This window comes from Delphinapterus leucas, chromosome 9 (genome assembly GCF_059928025.1).
Source record: "Delphinapterus leucas isolate spDelLeu-1000000601 "Yukka" chromosome 9, BTC_Dleu_Yukka2, whole genome shotgun sequence".
Lineage (NCBI taxonomy): Eukaryota > Metazoa > Chordata > Mammalia > Artiodactyla > Monodontidae > Delphinapterus > Delphinapterus leucas.
This window is the reverse complement of record NC_143137.1, coordinates 89,298,561-89,317,062: the sequence shown is the minus strand read 5'-3', so window position 1 is coordinate 89,317,062 and position 18,502 is coordinate 89,298,561. Positions and strand designations below refer to the sequence as shown.

The window sequence follows — 18,502 nt, the reverse complement described above, 5'->3', positions numbered from 1 at the left end:
ATTCTCTGTAACTTTTTAAATGTCACGCTCTTATCAAAATGGAAGTACTTACTCTTAAACCACGCTTCAGCAGAAATCTGGCAAGGGCACTGTCATGGTATGGTTCAAATTTCACAGCCTAAAGGAAGAACACATTGGCATTTGTGGGATTGCATCCTCCATTGATTAATCGGGAAACAGGAAAGGGAGAAAAACTGGTGCTCTGCCTTAGTGGGTGTGTATGGATAGGGCGATGAGAATCTGAGCAGTCACTTAAGTTCAATCCTTTCTTTTCAAGGACAGTTTGGGCCAGGGTGAACCACTTGCGGAAGGACCAGGATTAGAAGCCAGAACTCCTGACTCACAATCACGTGCTTTTGATGACTTCAGAGATGAAGAGGTGAGGGCTTTTGTTCCCATGAAGGCTTACCTGATTTGTTGGAAAGATAGAAGGGAAAGATGGAGATGGCTATAACACATCTATAAAGGTGGAAGGGAAGAAAGGTTGTTGGAAAGAAAATAGACAGTGGGGATATTGTACGTGCAGGGAGAGAAATGTTTGTTAGATGTGGAGATCCTAAAACTCCTATAGCTTCTCTTCTGCTCAAGTTGTGTGGTTGGCCTCTCACTGGCAAGTCACTGTGCTGCCTCCCAGGTTCTTACTGCAACTGGTCATTACTCCCTGCCATGATGCAGTGCATACAGGGCTATTTGTCTGAAAATCTCTTGTTTTATCTGGTTCCTCAGGTTCAGCAGTGTTTAGTAGTTTTCACATCACTTGGCTAATAACAGAGATATTCACATAGGTGGCAGCTCTGTGACTGAGGAAAAAGAACCAATGACGAGTGAAAAATAGGGGCTGGACCGAAAACAGGGCCCAGGTGGGTGGCTACCCCAAGCTCACCCCCCACCCCCTGCCCCTGCCCGCTGCAGCCTAGCCAATTAAAAATAAAACATAAAAAATAATTAAATTCTGGTGGGTGCATGGATATTTGTTACCCCATTCTCTACTTTTCTGCAAGTCTGCAATAGTTCATCATTTTAAAAGCAGTAAGACTAACAAAAATTGATTATTAGACATGCACATATAAAATTATAGAGTAGATGTCATGTATAAGCATAAAGAGAGGTTTAAAATTAAATATCTCAGAGTATCTCCTTTATAAATAGATACGGTCTATCCTTTTTTCCTAAGAAATAAGAGATATTCCCATTCCACTTTATGTTTTAGGGCCTGGGGGCTTTTGGGTATGATCTCCAATCCTTACTCTGGTTTTTCAGTTTGGAAATGAGCAGAGCAATACTAACTGGATAATATTTCAGTTATCCCCACGCTTTCAAAGGTGAGGTGTGCTCTTATTGGTGCCACGGTAGCTGCAGCTAAGATCTTAATTCTGAGACTGTGGCTATTTAGCCACCAGCAGTCACTTCAGAAATGTTAAGTTTCTAACCCAAACGTGAGTCTTTCTGACATTCTTTGTGTTTCACTTCTGTAAAGATGATGAAGATCTCAACCAGGAGACCATTTTAATTAGGACTGAATGAGTCATTTGGCCATATCTGCAGTGTCTCAAATAGTTTTACAAATGACTACTTCTTCAAATTTAGGACCACAGATTCAATGTTAATATTACTTATTGACCTCTTTCATTTAAACATTTCCAAGAAGAACACTATTCATTTTCCAACTCTGCAAAGTTTACTTGTGAAAATGACAATGGAAAATAATTCACGATCGCCTTGGGACTTGGAACAGATCTCATGCAAATTTGTTTTATGTTCTTTTTGTCATGGAGAGCTAGAAAACTGAGGAGACTTTGATTTTTCTAAAATTTTCAGTAGCGTTTATGCCAGCCTCTGAACTCATGGAAGATAAAAATATCGATTATATTTGATAGATGAAAGCAAAGGCCAAATATAATGTTTCAAGTATCTGCCTAATGGGAAGGTGAAGATTCAAAGTTGAGAGTATCCAAAATTCGCATCAGAAAACTTCAGAAACTTCCTATAAATATAGATAATGATTAGACAGTTTGGTGTCCACCAGTCAGCCTGGCTAATCCAAACCATCTCAGATCAAACATCACCTACTCAGAACTGTCCCTGGCTTCCTCAGTCTCAAGCAAGTGTCCCCAGAACCCCTGACTCTTTTCTCATAACACTCTGCAGCTTTTCCCCAAAGTGTCTGTCACAACATGTTGCTTAATATCTGCCTGTATGGGTACTCATTTGGTGCCAGTCTTCGTGCACCACAGGCTACACTAGGGCAGAGTCCAGCCCTGCTTTGATCACTGCTCTATATCCAGCAACCAGAAGTGAGGAAGCATTCAGTCTGTGCTGTTGAATTAATTAATGAATGAACACTTCTGCTCTCTCAAATTGAATTCCCTTCCAAGTCCTTTCCTTCCTCTTCCTTGTCAAGCAGCACAATATAATTTGAGAATGGCTATCGTGAGCAAGAGAACTCTTCCTCCTTTCTTTAACGTCCTAAGGAAACCCTTGATTTAGTCGAGGGTTTAGCAAATGATTTAGCCTCTCTGGACCCCAGGGAAAGGCATGTGGAGAGCAGTGGACACACAGTACCAGACCTATCTAAAGAGAGGGGCTTTCAAGGTCCCATGCGGATATGAGATGTTACTCTATGAATTGTGACAAATACAATCAGAGAGTATGACGTTTTTCCTCTAGGACACACTATCCTGACACTGCTGGGTTGATGCCAGATATTGGGGCGCAGTGAAAAGGGCAGGGCCAGGAGTCAGACCTCCTGGGTTTGAATTTGACTTTCAAAGTATGTGACCTTGGGCACATTACTTAGCCTCTCTTTGCCTCAGTTTCCTGATATATAAAATGCAAATATTAACTTGACCTCTATTGTCGTTGTTGGGAGTGTTAAATGTGATAATACACGAAAAGCATGTAGATCACCTGCAGCCTTGGCACAAGGGAGCATTCGATAAGTCAAGTCTATCATTGATACAGTAAATGAGAACAAAGTATTCCCACAGGAGCGGTTCTCCTAAAAAGCAGAAATATTAATGTCATCAAAATGCTTGTCAACAAGCCCTCAAAGACAGTAAAAAAGTAAGTGGAACAGCTTACTACTTTTTGAGGTAGTTTCATTAGATCTCCTTTGACTGATCGTGACTCTCTGGACAAGGGGCATTGGAAGACAGCTGAATGGGGCACCTGTGCATATGCAGATAAATCCCTTGAGATGAGTGCATCCCCCTACCTGGACCAGCTGCAGCAGGTAATGTAGCACGTCATCGTCTTCCAAGCTCTCCAGTTTCTGAACGGCAATGGCTCTTACGTTTTCATCCGAAAAGCTGCAGTCCAGGAGTTGCATTGTTAATCCAACATCCAAAGCACTTTGATCCCAGACCTCCCTTCTGGCTAACAGTTGATATGTTTTGGCCACAATTTCTTGCTGTCCCCATTTCACTGAGCTAAAGAGCTTAGGATACGCTTTGGGATCCTTCAGACTTTCATATCTGAAATGCCAGAGCAACTCTTTGTCTTCGGCTGTGAGAGGGTTAAGTGGATCGGTGGCTATGATCGCCTCTAGTTGCTTCCGAAGCTGATTGGGCATTTCTGCTCGAACCCGGTCCCCTTCCGGGTCAGGGGTGGGCCGATGCTTAGGCAAGGCTATGGGGTGACAGTAATTGTCCAGAAGAATGGAGATGGACATTGAGTTCTCCTTGTCCGGGTTGGTGGCAGACGTGAGCTTGTCAGCATTGATGCTGCCATGGTCTTCCGCCTTCCCGGATAACTGCCACATGTGGAGCACGTACTCCCCGTGGCGCAGGAGGAACCGGTGGTCTATGAGCAGCAGGTTCACGTAATACAGAAGCTGAGCTTTGCCCCTGGACTCGGGACTGGGAGTCTCCGCAGAGGCCTTACCAGACAGAGCTGGAGCTTTGCCGCAGTAGATCTGGAGGTTCAGCAGAGCCCCTTTGGGTAAGTCTTTGATCTTGATACTGAACTCAAGCCACACATTCCACAGCACCTCCTCCGTGAAGGGTTTGGGGCTGGTTCTCCTTTGGCAGAGGACTTGCTGCCCATACTGGATGTTTGCCTCCACAAAAACCGTGAGGTCCGCGTTCCGGGGCAGGACAGGGATATCGATGCCTCTGATTTTTACCCTGAACTTGCGGTCACAGTCCCACAGGGACACGGTGAACACGCTCTCGTGGTCCTTCCCATGGATGGTCAGCTGCTCGTGGTAGCCGGTGACTCCCGTGCAGTCGTCCACCAGCGGCCACTCTTCCTTCCTCACCTCGTCCAAGGCTGGGTCCGGCGGAGTGTCAAGCACCAGGTGAATCTCTTCCCCGTTCTTGAGGCACTGCCTCACCCACTGGAAGTTTCTGATGGGCGTCTCACCCACCAGGTACTCATCCCGGCCACAGACGCGCAGCACAAAGTCCTGTTCGTTCTGGCTTTCAGGGATATCCATCAGGGACTTCTTCTTGGCCATCTTGGTAAAGAAGCTCTGGAGGATGGTGCCCGGGGTGTCATCGGCTGAGACCTTGATGGTCTGGCTGGTGGTGCTGCGATGAATGACAATGAAGATGTAGTTGTTGGTGATCTTCTTCAGCAGGTACTCGGGGAGGGGCTTGGACGTCACCCAGGGGTGCATGGCGTAGAGCTTGGTGTCGCGGCCGGCCACCTCGGCCATGCGCGGGGTCACCAGGCGGCGGCGCGTGAACTCCAGCTCGTCGTCGTGCACGTTGCTGACGTCGGTGACGTCGTAGCCAATGAGGGCCGTGAGCTGGCGCTGGAAGGCCAGCGTCTCCTCCGAGGGCGCGAGCCTCTGCACCACGTGGATCTGCCCGGGGCTCCGGTGCAGCACCTTCCAGTAGCGCAGGCAGTCCAGGGTCTGCACCACCTGGTACTTGTCGTAGATCTCGTACCACTGCCCCTTCTTCTGGTAGAGCAGGAGGAAGTGGTCGGGGCTGAGCCGGTGGTAGAAGTCGGCGGCCACGCTGGTCTCCAGCGCGTGCAGCCACACCTGGGCCTTCATCTGCTCCACGTTGCCGTGGCCAGCCACGTGCAGCAGCGCCGTTTCGGGGGTCTTGGTGTTGCGCTGGCTGGTGGGCAGCACAAACTCAATGGGGATGAGCTCCATGGAGGACAGGCTGGCCGCCGCGCTGCGCGGCTTCATCCTCCGGCGCCTGCGGCGGTTGTCCTCTCTCAGCACCACGTGCTGTTCATGGTTCTCCAGCTCCATGCCCTCTGCGACCTGGGAGCAGAGAAACAGAGGGCTCGGTCACAGGGCAGGCACTTGCCCTTTATGGTTTCCTGCGAGCTGGCAGAAGGAGAAGGTGTAGACGAATGACAAGGATGTGCGCACGAGGATACCGGGGCTTTGGAGTCGGGGCCCAGGAATCCTGGCCCCCAACGCTTAGAATCTGGGGGATGAGCCCTTTAAATAATCTCTGAGCCTGTTTCCTATCTGTCAAATGGGGTTAGCAGTACCTCAGAGGGGTAAGTAAGGTGACAGTTAAATAAGGTAATATACTTGTTGAGTATGGGCCATGGGTAGATGGGGATTCATTAATCATTCTCTCTGCTTTCATTTCGTTTGAAACTTGAATTTTAAAAGAGAGAGGTAAAGCACTGATCTAGCACTGTGTCTGACCTACTGTAATAGCTCTAAGTGGTAATTGTTGTTAAGCATACTGAATTGCATGGATGAGTCAGATTATCCAGTTGAAGGATCATGTCCTGGTTTATAAGGTGCAATGTGAGGTGCTGAAAACCCCCCTCTGAAAAGAGGCCTTTGACTTATTTCCTCTTCGTTTAGTCTCATTTGTCTCCTAGGGGACCCAGACACCTTACCCAACTGGCCTCACAGTCCCTTTTCAAACTTTCTGATCAGGTATCTGCTCCCTAGTCAACTTCCTGTTTTTGTTTTCTTTTCATTTTTTTCTTTCTTGTTAGGAGAGGTAGTCATTTCATTGATAAAACTCAGAAAGATCAGAATTGGTGAAGCTGCACTCAAGAACATTTGCAGGTATTTAAAACTGTGAATCATGAAATGTGTAAGCATCGTGGCTGTCACTGCTCCGTTAGGGCAGTATCTTAGGGGAGTCCCCAGGGCTGTACTCTCCAAATATGAACATTCAGGTAATTTTAACTTTGTACCAGTTCATCCCATCTGCCTCTGGAGAAGCCACAGGATGGAAGGAAGGACCTGCTTTTGGGCCCCAATCGATTATTTAACTTCTTTTTGCTCTAACATTTTCATCTCTATAACGAGAATTCACCAATTTATTCTCAACCATTTATCCACTGTACCTTCACAAAGCATTTAAGTATAAATGTGACTTATTGCAGTAAGAAACTCTTCAAATAATGATTGAAATGCTAAACATCTTAAAATTGAGATATGGATAAGGTATTTTGACTTCACTATTTAGTATCCTTTAATATTTTGTAAGATGTTCTAAATAAGAATCAACTAGTGAAACAAAAATTAATGTTTCAGAAAATATTATTTACTTCTTAAAGGACTAAAGTTAGTGACACTCTTAAGTACTTATTTCCTTAAGAAATAGTGGAGCATTTGACACATACCAGAAAGGAGAGTTTGATTAAAGGGTAAGAAAGGCAGGTTTCATTAGATCCAAACTTCTGTACTCGGCTTAAACTTACTTTTAAAGTCAGTAGTCCCTCTCTTAAAATATTATGAAGTTACACTTAGTAAATACATGAAATCAACTGTCCCAAAGGACTGGCTCTTACAGCTTAAGACCTTCACTATTTGCTCTTTTGCTACTTTACAGAATAACAAAGAAGAGAACTGTAAGTTATGTGAATATTGGCACTAACTTGAAATAAAATAGGTCCAAATTTAGGCAACATGCAAATACACAGCAATCACTTCTGCCTCCATGACATCAAATAGACTTACAAGATACGAGGTGCAGAAGAAAACTGGCTGACTCAATACTCACTGCTTTCCTTCATGGTTGAGGCTGTGAAGCTTTCTCCTTTTACGAGAAGATGTTAGAAACACTGTTCAGTACACTAATCGCGAAGAGTGCACTTGTAAGAACGTGAAGGCTGCTGACACAGCTCCCCGTGCCCTCCCTCTTCCTCCCAAACAAAAACAAAAAAGGACCGATGCACCTGCAAAGCTATTGCCGGAACCTTGTGGATATCCACACACAAGGGTTGGACTAGACAATGAAACAGACATTCAGTGGCAGTATCATCAGATGAACGACAACAGTTCCAGATACAAATCTTCTGGCTGAGAAGGAAGTGTCACTATGCCGAGTCAGACCCAACAAAGGGCAAAAAATAGAAGGAAGCAATACCTGATAAAGCAGCGGAGGTGATGATGTTGAAGGATCATTTGTTTAATTTCTGAAAACAAAACAAATTCAAACCTACCCAGTGTGCTTCTAAACTCTTCCGCTTTTCTGGGTCTCCCTTCATATCCAGATGCAGAGGAAGTGTTGCAGTTACCAGGAAGGAAGTTTTAACCAAGTTGATTATACGTGTGATTGCTCATTTAAAAAGTGTCAGAAATGCATTTCCTGTTAAAGCACACACAGCCCAGCACGAACGTGAGCTAAGTTGACTATATATTTTTTACTCTTCGAACTAATTTTGTAAAAAGTGTGAGAGTGGAAATGAATTAAAATGATGTAGAGCTAAATCAAAAATACATTCATGAGACTCAAACACACAAAATGTCTTTCTGGCTGGTTCACAGTAGAAGGAAAGGCCTCATAGCCACAATATTAGAGAAACAGCCCGGTGGGAAGATTTTTACTTATATTTTTATTTTTTTAAAGCATCTTTATTGGAGTATAGTTGCTTTACAATGTTGTGTTAGTCTCTGCTGTATAACAAAGTCAATCAGCTGTATGCATACGTATATCCCCATATCCCCTCCCTCTTGCATCTCCTTCCCCACCCTCCCTAATCCACGCCTCTAGGCGCTCACAAAGCACCGAGCTGATTCCCCATGTGATGCAGCTGCTTCCCACTAGCTATCTATTTTACATTTGGTAGTGTGTATATGTCCATGACACTCTCTCACTTCATCCCAGCTTACCCTTCCCCACCCCATGACCTCAAGTCCATTCTCTACGTCTGCGTCTTTATTCCTGTCCTGCCCCAGGTTCATCAAAACCTTTTTTTTTTTTTTTCACATTCCATATATGTGTTAGTGTACGGTATTTCTTTTTCTCTTTCTGACTTACTTCACTCTGTATGACAGACTCTAGGTCCATCCACCTCACCACAAATAACTCAATTTCGTTTCTTTTTATGGCTGAGTAATATTCCATTGTATATATGTGCCACATCTTCTTTAGCCATTCATCTGTCGATGGACACTTAGGTTGCTTCCATGTCCTGGCTATTGTAAATAGAGCTGCAATGAACATTGTGGTACATGACTCTTTTTGAATTATGGTTTTCTCAGGATATATGCCCAGTAGTGGGATTGCTGGGTCTTATTTTTAGTCTTTTAAGGACCCTCCATACTGTTCTCCGTAGTGGCTGTGTCAATTTACCTTCCCACCAACAGTGCAAGAGGGTTCCCTTTTCCCCACACCCTCTCCAGCATTTATTGTTTCTAGATTTTTTAATGATGGCCATTCTGACTGGTGTGAGGTGATACCTCATGGTAGTTTTGATTTGCATTTCTCTAACGATTAGTGATGTTGAGCATCCTTTCATGTGTTTGTTGGCAGCCTGTATATCTTATTGGAGAAATGTCTATTTAGGTCTTCTGCCCAAATTTGTATTGGTTTGTTTGTTTGTTTGTTTGTTTGATGTTGAGCTGCACGAGCTGCTTGTATATTTTGGAGATGAATCCTTTGTCAGTTGCTTCGTCTGCAACTATTTTCTCCCATTTTGAGGGTTGTCTTTACGTCTTCTTTATGGTTTCCTTTGCTGTGCAAAAGCTTTTACATTTCATTAGGTCCCATTTGTTTGTTTTTATTTCCATTTCTCTAGGAGGTGGGTCAAAAAGGATCTTGCTGTGATTTATGTCATGGAGTGTTCTGCCTATGTTTTCCTCTAAGAGTTTTATAGTGTCTGGCCTTACATTTAGGTCTTTAATCCATTTTGAGTTTATTTTTGTGTACGGTGGTAGGGAGTGTTCTAATTTCATTCTTGTACGTGTAGCTGTCCAGTTTTCCCAACACCACTTATTGAAAAGGCTGTCTTTTCTCCATTGTATATTCTTGCCTCCTTTATCAAAGATAAGGTGACCTGATGCATGGCTGGGTGGGGCTCATCATGGTGGTGGAGAACCAGCACCCCAAGCCTTACCTGCACGTGCAACGCTACTGCTCAGACAGCTTCAACGTGGTGTCCACGCGTGGCAGCCTGTGCACCCAGGACAGTGTGCCGGCTTCTCCATCACCCACCGCCTGGTGCACTGCAAGGCGGCCCAGGCCTCCCTCAGTGACTGGACGGCCTCCAAGGGCAGCCACAGCCCCCCATTCACGCCCGAGGTCGCTGGCCTGCATGGGCCCTGGCCGCTGTGACCACCCTGCCTGCCCCCATACGTACTTTACGAAGGAGACCCCAACTCAGGATGCTTGAACCAGAATCTCAGGATCCCCACCCCGGGAGTGCCAGCGGCATGGCGCAACTTCTCCTGGGCCTTCCTTCCTGCCCCTCCCTCCTACCCAGGGCCTCATAGCCACCAAGCAGAATACCTCGAAGCGGCCTCTAGCTCGAGGGAGCTGTGTGCCAGCTCCTCTGACCAGCCCACCTTGAGGTCTGGCTCAGAGTGTCAGGGCCAAGGTAAGGCTGCCCCTTCCCATGGCCTGGGGCCTCCTGCCTGGGTGAGGCAGCCAAGAGCTCCATTCACAAAACCAAATCTGGGGGGTCAGAGGCCAGGACCCTGGGGTGAGCAGGGACCACCCCTGCACCTTGTGGGGTCAGGCCAGGACCCCAGGTGAGAAAAAAATCCCTTTTTTGGGGGGTCAGAGGCCAGGACCCCAGGATGAGAGCAAGGACAACCCTCTTGGGAAGGTCAGAGGCCAGAACTCCAGGTGAGAACAGGGACCACCCCCTTTGTGGGGCACGAGGTCAGGAGCCTTTTCTCCCCAGTTTGCCCCTAGGTCCCATCTCCCCCCAAGCCCTCATGAGGCAAGCAGGGGTTCCTGGAGGCCCAGCAGTGTCCCAGGAGGCAGGTGCCTGGTGACCATGGGCTCAAGCAGGGGTGGGGAGGGACACTATGCTATTCCTGGAGTGCCAGCCAGGATCGAAGCCATGCCCCATGCTGGGGTTGTGGCAGTGGGTCAGGTGGACCTGAGCCCGGGCCCAGCCCTGTGCTTGGTGAGGGGGCTTGTCCTCAGCATCACCTGACCTCTGCTGGGAGGAACAGAGTCCAGGAGAACTCCTTGGCCAGCCCTGTCCAGGCACATGCAGGGTGTAGCCCCTCCCAGCCCCGCCCCACCTCAGAAGCCCAGCGTCCTCACTGTGGCTGCTCAGCCCTGAGTTCTGTGTCTGCCCCAGGATGACTGAGGCCGGCTTCCTGGGCCACCTGGCCTCACTGCCCTGCAGCCCCTAGGCAGCAGGTGGCCAAGTCTATGGCCTCTTGCTTCCCATGGGGCTTGCAGAGGGGTGGGTTTACACCTGGAGAAGCACCCAAGAGCACTAGACTCCACTTTGGGCCTCCTTTATATTCCTCCTTCTACTCTGAGCTGTGGGTATTTTTAACCCTGTACATACGGGAGCTCTTCTGACACAGAGGCTATTTTATCAATTGTCAGTACCATCCCTGTAGGATGATTCTCCATGGGTGTTTCCAGACCCAGGCTCCAATGGACCAGATAAAAATGTTTTGTTTTGTTAAAAAAAAAAAAAGGTGACCGCATGTGCGTGGGTTTATCTCTTGGCTTTCTATCTTGTTCCATTGACTGTATTTCTGTTTTTGTGCCAGTACCATACTGTCTTGATTACTGTAGCTTTGTAGTATAGTCTGAAGTCAGGGAGCCTGATTCCTCCAGCTCCGTTTTTCTTTCTCAAGATTGCTTTGGCTATTTGGGGTCTTTTGTGTTTCTATAAAAATTGTGAAATTTTTTGTTCTAGTTCTGTGAAAAATGCAATTGGTAGTTTGATAGGGATTGCATTGAATCTGTAGATTGCTTTGGGGAGTATAGTCATTTTCATAATGTTGATTCTTCCAATCCAAGAACATGGTATATCTCTCCATCTGTTTGTATCATCTTTAATTTCTTTCATCAGTTCTTATAGTTTTCTGCATACAGATCGTTTGTCTCCTTAGGTAGGTTTATTCCTAGGTGTTTTATTCGTTTAGTTGCAGTGGTAAATGGGAGTGTTTCCTTAATTTCTCTTTCAGATTTTTCATCATTAGTGTTTAGGAATGCAAGAGATTTCTGTGAATTAGTTTTGTATCCTGCTACTTTACCAAATTCATTGATTAGCTCTAGTAGTTTTCTGGTAGCCTCTTTAGGCTTCTCTGTGTATAGTATCATGTCATCTGCAAACAGTGACAGTTTTACTTCTTCTTTTCCGATTTGGATTCCTTTTATTTCCTTTTCTTCTCTGATTGCGGTGGCTAAAACTTCCAAAACTATGTTGAATAATAGTTCTGAGAGTGGAGAACCTTGTCTTGTTCCTGATCTTAGAGGAAATGGTTTCAGTTTTTCACCATTGAGAACGATGTTGGCTGTAGGTTTGTCATATATGGCCTTTATTATGTTGAGGAAAGTTCCCTCTATGCCTACTTTCTGGAGGGATTTTATCATAAATGGGTGTTGAATTTTGTCAAAAGCTTTTTCTGCATCTATTGAGATGATCATATGCTTTTGCTCCTTCAGCTTGTTAATATGGTTTATCACATTGATTGATTTGCGTATATTGAAGAATCCTTGCATTCCTGGGATAAACCCCACTTGATCATGGTGTATGATCCTTTTAATGTGCTCTTAGATTCTGTTTGCTACTGTTTTGTTGAGGATTTTTGCATCTATGTTCATCAGTGATATTGGCCTGTAGTTCTCTTTCTTTGTGACATCTTTGTCTGGTGTTGGTATCAGGGTGATGGTGACCTCTTAGAATAAGTTTGGAAGTGTTCCTCCTTCTGCTGTATTTTGGAAGAGTTTGAGAAGGATAGGCGTTAGCTCTTCTCTAAATGTTTGATAGAGTTCACCTGTGAAGCCATCTGGTCCTTGGCTTTTGTTTGTTGGAAGATTTTTAATCACAGTCTCAACGTCAGTGCTTGTGATTGGTCTGTTCCTATTTTCTCTTTCTTCCCCGTTCAGTCTTGGAAGGTTGTGCTTTTCTAAGAATTTGTCCGTTTCTTCCAGGTTGTCCATTTTATTGGCATACAGTTGCTTGTAGTAATCTCTCATGATGTCTTGTATTTCTGCAGTGTCAGTTGTTACTTCTCCTTTTTCATTTCTAATTCTGGTGATTTGAGTCTTCTCCCTTTTTTTCTTGATGAGTCAAGAAAATCAATTTTGTTTATCTTCTCAGAGAATCGGCTTTTATTTTTATTGATCTTTGCTCTTGTTTCCTTCATTTTGTTTTCATTTATTTCTGATCTCATCTTTATGATTTCTTTCCTTCTGCTAACATTGCGGTTTTTTTTTTTTTGGTTCTTTCTCTAATTGCTTTAGGGGTAAGGTTAGGTTGCTTGAGAGTTTTCTTGTTTCTTGAGGTAGGATTGTATTGCTGTAAACTTCCCTCTTAGAACCGTTTTTGCTGCATCCCATAGGTTTTGGGTCATTGTGTTTTCTTTGTCATTTGTTTCTAGGTATTTTTTAATTTCCTCTTTGATTTCTTCTGTGATCTCTTGGTTATTAAGTAGTGTGTTGTTTAGCCTCCATGTGTTTGTATTTTTTACAGTTTTTTTTTTCCTGTAATTGGTATCTAGTCTCATAGAGTTGTGGTTGGAAAAGATACTTGATACGACTTCAGTTTTCTTAAGTTTACTGAGGCTTGATTTGTGACCCAAGATATGATCTGTCCTGGAGAATGTTCCTTGAGCACTTGAGAAGAAAGTGTATTCTGTTGTTTTTGGATGGAATGTCCTATAAATATCAGTTAAGTCCATCTTGTTTAATTTGTCATTTAAAGCTTGTGTTTCCTTATTTATTTTCATTTTGTATGATCTGTCCATTGGTGAAAGTGGGGTGTTAAAGTCCCCTACTATTATTGTGTTACTGTCGATTTGCCCTTTTATGGCTGTTAGCATTTGCCTTATATATTGAGGTGCTCGTATGTTGGGTGCATAAATATTTACCATTGTTATATCTTCTTCTTGGATTGATCCCTTGATCATTATGTAGTGTCCTTCTTTGTCTCTTGTAACAGTCTTTGTTTTAAAGTCTATTTTGTCTGATATGAGAATTGCTACTCCAGCTTTCTTGTGATTTCCATTTTCATGGACTATCTTTTTCCACCCCCTCACTTTCAGTCTGTGTCCCTACGTCTGAAGTGGGTCTCTTGTAGACAGAATATATATGGGTCTTGGTTTGTATCCATTGAGCCAGTCTATGTCTTTTGGTTGGAGCATTTAATCCATTTACATTTAAGGTAGTTATTGATATATCGTTCCTATTACCATTCTCTTAATTGTTTGAGGTTTGTTTTTGTAGGTCTTTTCCTTCTCTTGTGTTTCCTGCCTAGAGAAGTTCCTTTAGCATTTGTTGTAAAACTGGTTTGGTGGTGCTGAATTCTCTTCACTTTTGCTTGTCTGTAAAGGTTTTAATTTCTCCATTGAATCTGAATGAGATCCTTGCTGGGTACGGTAATCTTGGTTGTAGGTTTTTTCCTTTCATCAGTTTAAATATGTCATGCCACTCCCTTCTGGCTTGCAGAGTTTTTGCTGAAAGATCAGCTGTTATCCTTATGGGGAGGGTGTGGGAAGATTTTTAAAGAACCAAATTAAACCCATTAGTCCTGCAAAGCCCATCAATTAATTTTCTCTCATGGGAGTGCACGTGACTCCTTATTCATCCCTGTAACGGAGGGATAAGGGAAGAGAAACCTAGTGATCCGGGGGATTGAGTTATGAAGCTGAACGTTTTCAAATACAAAGTCTGGAAGTTCACTTCCTTAGGCTGGTGAGACAGTTCTCTATTTTTTCAAAGCATTTGGTCTCCAAAATATCACTGGCTCAGACTGAAAGTACAGTGTGCATGTGTTTGTGTGTCTGCCAGGGGTGGAGACTTACTGAGAGCAATGATTGACTGCAGACAAAATAGAAGGAGGTTTCTTGGTGTCCCGGTGATTGGGGGCTGAGCACTGCCCCACTGTCAGCCAGAGGGGTCACTGGGAGATGGGATCCTGATTCCCAGGCGAGTAGAGAATCCATAGAAAAGCCATCCTCCATCACTTTTACAGCAGCTCTGTATCTCCCAGGTGACCTCTGTTCCTTCTGGATCCTGAACCAGTACCCCCTCTTCTCCATCCCAGGATTTCCTATACTAGAGTTCATCCTCCAACCTAGGCTCTTATGAACTCCAGCTGAGGCCCAGGGACAACAGGGAGAATGGCCTTGGCCTCACTGGTTTCTTGGAGATGGATAATTAAGAGCTCCTCTCAGTTATTCTGACATCAAGATAAATGATTGTCTCATCTGATCTATTTCCTTTCACAGTAGTCCTCTTGGATTTTAGCCTTCTACAAACAGTGCTGTAATAGTTGACATCAGCAGGCAAACTATTTAACTCAAAGGCTGCCTCCCTCCCCAATATTTAGAGGGATCTTACCAGTTTCCCAAAGTATGTAGGAATACACCCTTGGGAAACTGGCGGCTTTAGAAGCCTCAAAGTTGGCATTCTTGGTTGATTCAAGGGAGGGACTAGGGAGCCACACCTTAGAAGTTTGCCAAGCTGTACTTCACCCAGAATGGGAGGGATAGGTGGGCTGGGTGGGAGTTTGGGGCTGGTAGGGCTGACCACAGGACCATGAGCTTGGCCAGCTCTGTTCCACAGATCATTCAACAGATTCCTTCCCTGCCCTGGCTCTGTCACACCCAGGAGGCCAAGTCCCAACCAGACACCACATACACACACACACTAATTATTTCAGAAATGCTAGACTCCAGCTCTTGGGTCTCCTTGCATCTGTAGGAACTACTTAGCTAAGTCCAATTATGCAAAGATTGTCCGTTCTGTGACTAAGCTTGCAGATACTTCATGCTTTTTTGGTGGTTTGAGATTAAGTACCCTGCTCTTCCCCAAATCCTAATATAGCCACTAAAATTTGACTATATGTAGTAAATGTTTCAGGGGAGAAATAATGGCCAGATTCTCATTCCTGTATGTGGATGTTTCTTCCACGCAGAAGAATTCTTTACTAGTTGGGGCCTCTTGTATCCCCAGATTTTTCAGGTTAGAAAACCCCTCAGCCTTATCACTATCTTGTTTTATTACTATGTTTTTCTCTTTTCTTCTTTTTTTCTCTTCTGGGAATCTCCATACATCCAGCAGCATGTTTTCTATGTAGTAGACATACACAACATTTTGACTGAAAATAATGCAATCAAACAGCCTGACCATCTTTATCACATCCAACCATCATGGGAACAACGAGATCAAACAGATCAGAAAATAAGAACAGAGTAAGAGGTGACAACAGTCTAGAAACAGATGAAGGATGAGTTATTTGCTGTGAGGAAGGCTGCTTTGTGACAGCCTTCAGAGAAAGTATTTGTGGTCTAGTTAGAGAGACAAGATATGCAGGTGAAAACAATAATGTACAATGTGATAGTATGTATAGGCCTAGTGGTTTTAAAAGTGTATTATGTAACGGTCCTTACATAATACAACAGTTTACTGGAGGAGGTCACTTGGGGTGGGATTTCAAGCATTTTAAATATGCAAGGGGAGGTCCAGGATTTAAGGCAAGAGGAGTCAGTGGGGAATGTCTTCAAGCCAAAAAGTATTTGAGGGACAGTGAACTGATCAGTTCCCTGAACTGGAGTGTTTGTGAAAGACAGCATTGGGAGATATGGGAAAGACATAGGAAGACAGGCCTGTGTTCTCAAACTTATTTCATGTCTTGGCACATGTAAATAGTAACAACAGTTGTGTCGTACACTGGGTGCAATGGATTAAATGTTTGTGTCCCCCCAACTCCCAATTTGTATGCTGAAATCCTAACCCCCCAATGTGGTGCTATTAGGAGGGGGGGCCTTTGGGAGGTGATTAGGTCATGAGGGTTGTGCCCTTATAAAAGGGTCCCCAAAGAGCTCTCTTGCTGTGTTTCTGCCCTGTGAGGACACAAGGAGAATATAGCAGTCTGCAACCCAGCAGAGGACCCTCACTAGAACCCAGCCATGTTGGTGCCCTCATCTCAGATTCTTAGCCTTCAGAACTGTGAGAAATAAATTTGTTGTTTATAGCCACTCAGTCTATGGGACTTTGTTATAGCAGCCAGAACTGACTGTGACACTGGGATAAAGTGAAGAGGTTCCTCAAAGCATGAGACAGTGCCTGTATCTCCAAGGGCCTGGGGTGCCTTTGAGGCACACTGGTTGGGAAGCTGTTATTGGTTATTGTTCCTGGGTAGAGTAGCTATCTGACTCAGACATGTGGGTATCTCGCAGCTTGACAAAGCATTGGAATCCATCTTTTCATATTTTTTAGTTCAGCCTCAGATGTTTGAAATGAAGGAAATGATAGCAAAGATCAATAAAACTAAAAGATGATTCTTTGAGAAGATAAACAAAACTGATAAACCATTAGCCAGACTCATCAAGAAAAAAAGGGAGAAGACAAATCAACAGAATTAGAAATGAAAAAGGAGTAGTAACAACTGACACTGCAGAAATACAAAGGATACTGAGAGATTACTACAAGCAACTGTATGCCAATAAAATGGACAACCTGGAAGAAATGGACAAATTCTTAGAAAAGCACAACCTCCTGAGACTGAGCCAGGAAGAAAGAGAAAATATGAACAGACCAATCACAAGCACTGAAATTGAGACTGTGATTAAAAATCATAGTAAAAGTTTAGAGAAAAGAAGCCACAGGAAATCAGTCACAGTCAGTACAACCCGAAGGATCTACAGTCAGATCCCGGTGCCTGTGGGGACATTCCATTCTTATTATCAGAAATTGACCACCGAGGACACTTTTCTAGGTTTCCTTGTTCAGCTCAACTTGGCTGATAAAGTTTAGTAAGCCCTTGACAAATTTCCAGAAAAGATTTTTCTGTAAATTGATTTTTAGAAGTCCAAATTCCTTGGCATGATACATCAGACCCGTTATGATCTATCCCTTAGAGTCTATCGACTGTTCCACGCCATTTTCTCTAAGGGACTTGAGCATCCCTGGAGTGTGGTACCTGCTGGGGTCCTGGAACCAGTGCCCTGAGGATACCGACAGACCACTGTATGCAGTTTGCATAACCTCCCCTGGGAGGGCTTTCTAGATTAGGGTTAGGAAAGCTTTCCTCCATTTGTGATCACCACAGAAGTAACAGTAACATCAACACTACCAAGAGCAAACTCTTCCGTAGCTCTTTCCACGTGTCTTACATTATTCTAAGCACTTTAATATTAGTTCATTTAATTCTCACAGCGTTCCAAGGAAAAGGGCATTACTATGACGCGCATGGGCAGATGTTGAAAGTAAGGCACAGGGGAGTTCAGTGGCTTGGCCCAGGTCCCACAGCTGCTAAGAGGTCATTGTCATAGCGCTTCTCCGGGTGACAGCTCTTTACCAGGCTGCCTCCTCCACGAGACTGTGAGTTCTTGGGGGCTGTGAGCGCTCTGTTCACCACGGAATTCCCCAGGCCTAACACAGTGCTTGGCACATACAAAGTGACGGCCTCAGTAACTATTTGTGGATTAGATGATCTGCACGGAATATCTCTTCTTGGAAAGTCAGTGGATTCCCTTGAATTTACAGGAAGCAACAGGGATATTGGATGATACCCCTGAAGCCTCCCAGATCATTGGAAACCCAGGCATCCCCACCCTCCCATGGAAACTCCTAACCCAAAGCCCTGTAATCTACCTGCTCTTAAAACCTCAGCACGGAAAACTTGCAAGGATAATGGTGTGTAGAGTATGGAACTTGGGAAGGACCCCAGTTTGACTAATGTTAATTATAAGGAACTGTTCAATACAATGCTTGAGAAATATTCCCTTTATAGCCCCTTTGCCTGATCCAGTTTATTAGTTCTCTTTGTTGTTCCCTTATTAATTGTGACAGAAATATAAGACTGAAAACTGCCTGTACCACATCCTTGTGAGCAAGAAATCCTCCCATATAATGGATACCCAGACCCATCCCTGGGACCCTGCCTTCTGAATTACCAGCAGACTGTCTATAATTTTAATCTGTCTGCCTACACACCTGTCCAATCACCTACCTCTTCTCTATCTACCTCTTAGACACGTCCCATGATCCTGACAGAGACAAAGCTGTTTGCAATAAACAGGGAGTGAAGTTTCTAAGCCAGGGACGGTTCCTTCATTCCTGGGATTTTTCCTGTTCAAGGGCAGAGCAGAGAGTCCTAGGAGAGGGGAAGACTTAGTAGACTGGCTTGGATGGAGCCT

At 44.4% G+C, this 18,502-nt stretch overlaps 1 protein-coding gene across 4 annotated transcripts in view; it reads right to left on the bottom strand.

The window, feature by feature from the left end:
* Nucleotides 1-7,421, bottom strand: part of PIK3CG (phosphatidylinositol-4,5-bisphosphate 3-kinase catalytic subunit gamma) — a 36,504-nt gene extending 29,083 nt beyond the window's left edge. The window contains exons 1-3 of one of the 4 annotated variants that reach the window (XM_022554347.2): nt 7,305-7,421; nt 3,215-5,221; nt 53-118 (exon numbers count right to left, since the gene is read on the bottom strand). In XM_022554347.2, the coding sequence (XP_022410055.1) occupies nt 53-118; nt 3,215-5,209 (2,061 nt within the window). In that variant the 5' untranslated portion in view covers nt 5,210-5,221; nt 7,305-7,421. Of the gene's footprint in view, nt 1-52; nt 119-3,214; nt 5,222-6,895; nt 6,915-6,938; nt 7,080-7,113; nt 7,277-7,304 lie in introns of those variants that run through there. The other 3 variants (XM_022554349.2, XM_022554348.2, XM_089917812.1) reach the window with 3 other exon arrangements.
* Between the last annotated feature and the right edge of the window lie 11,081 nt (nt 7,422-18,502).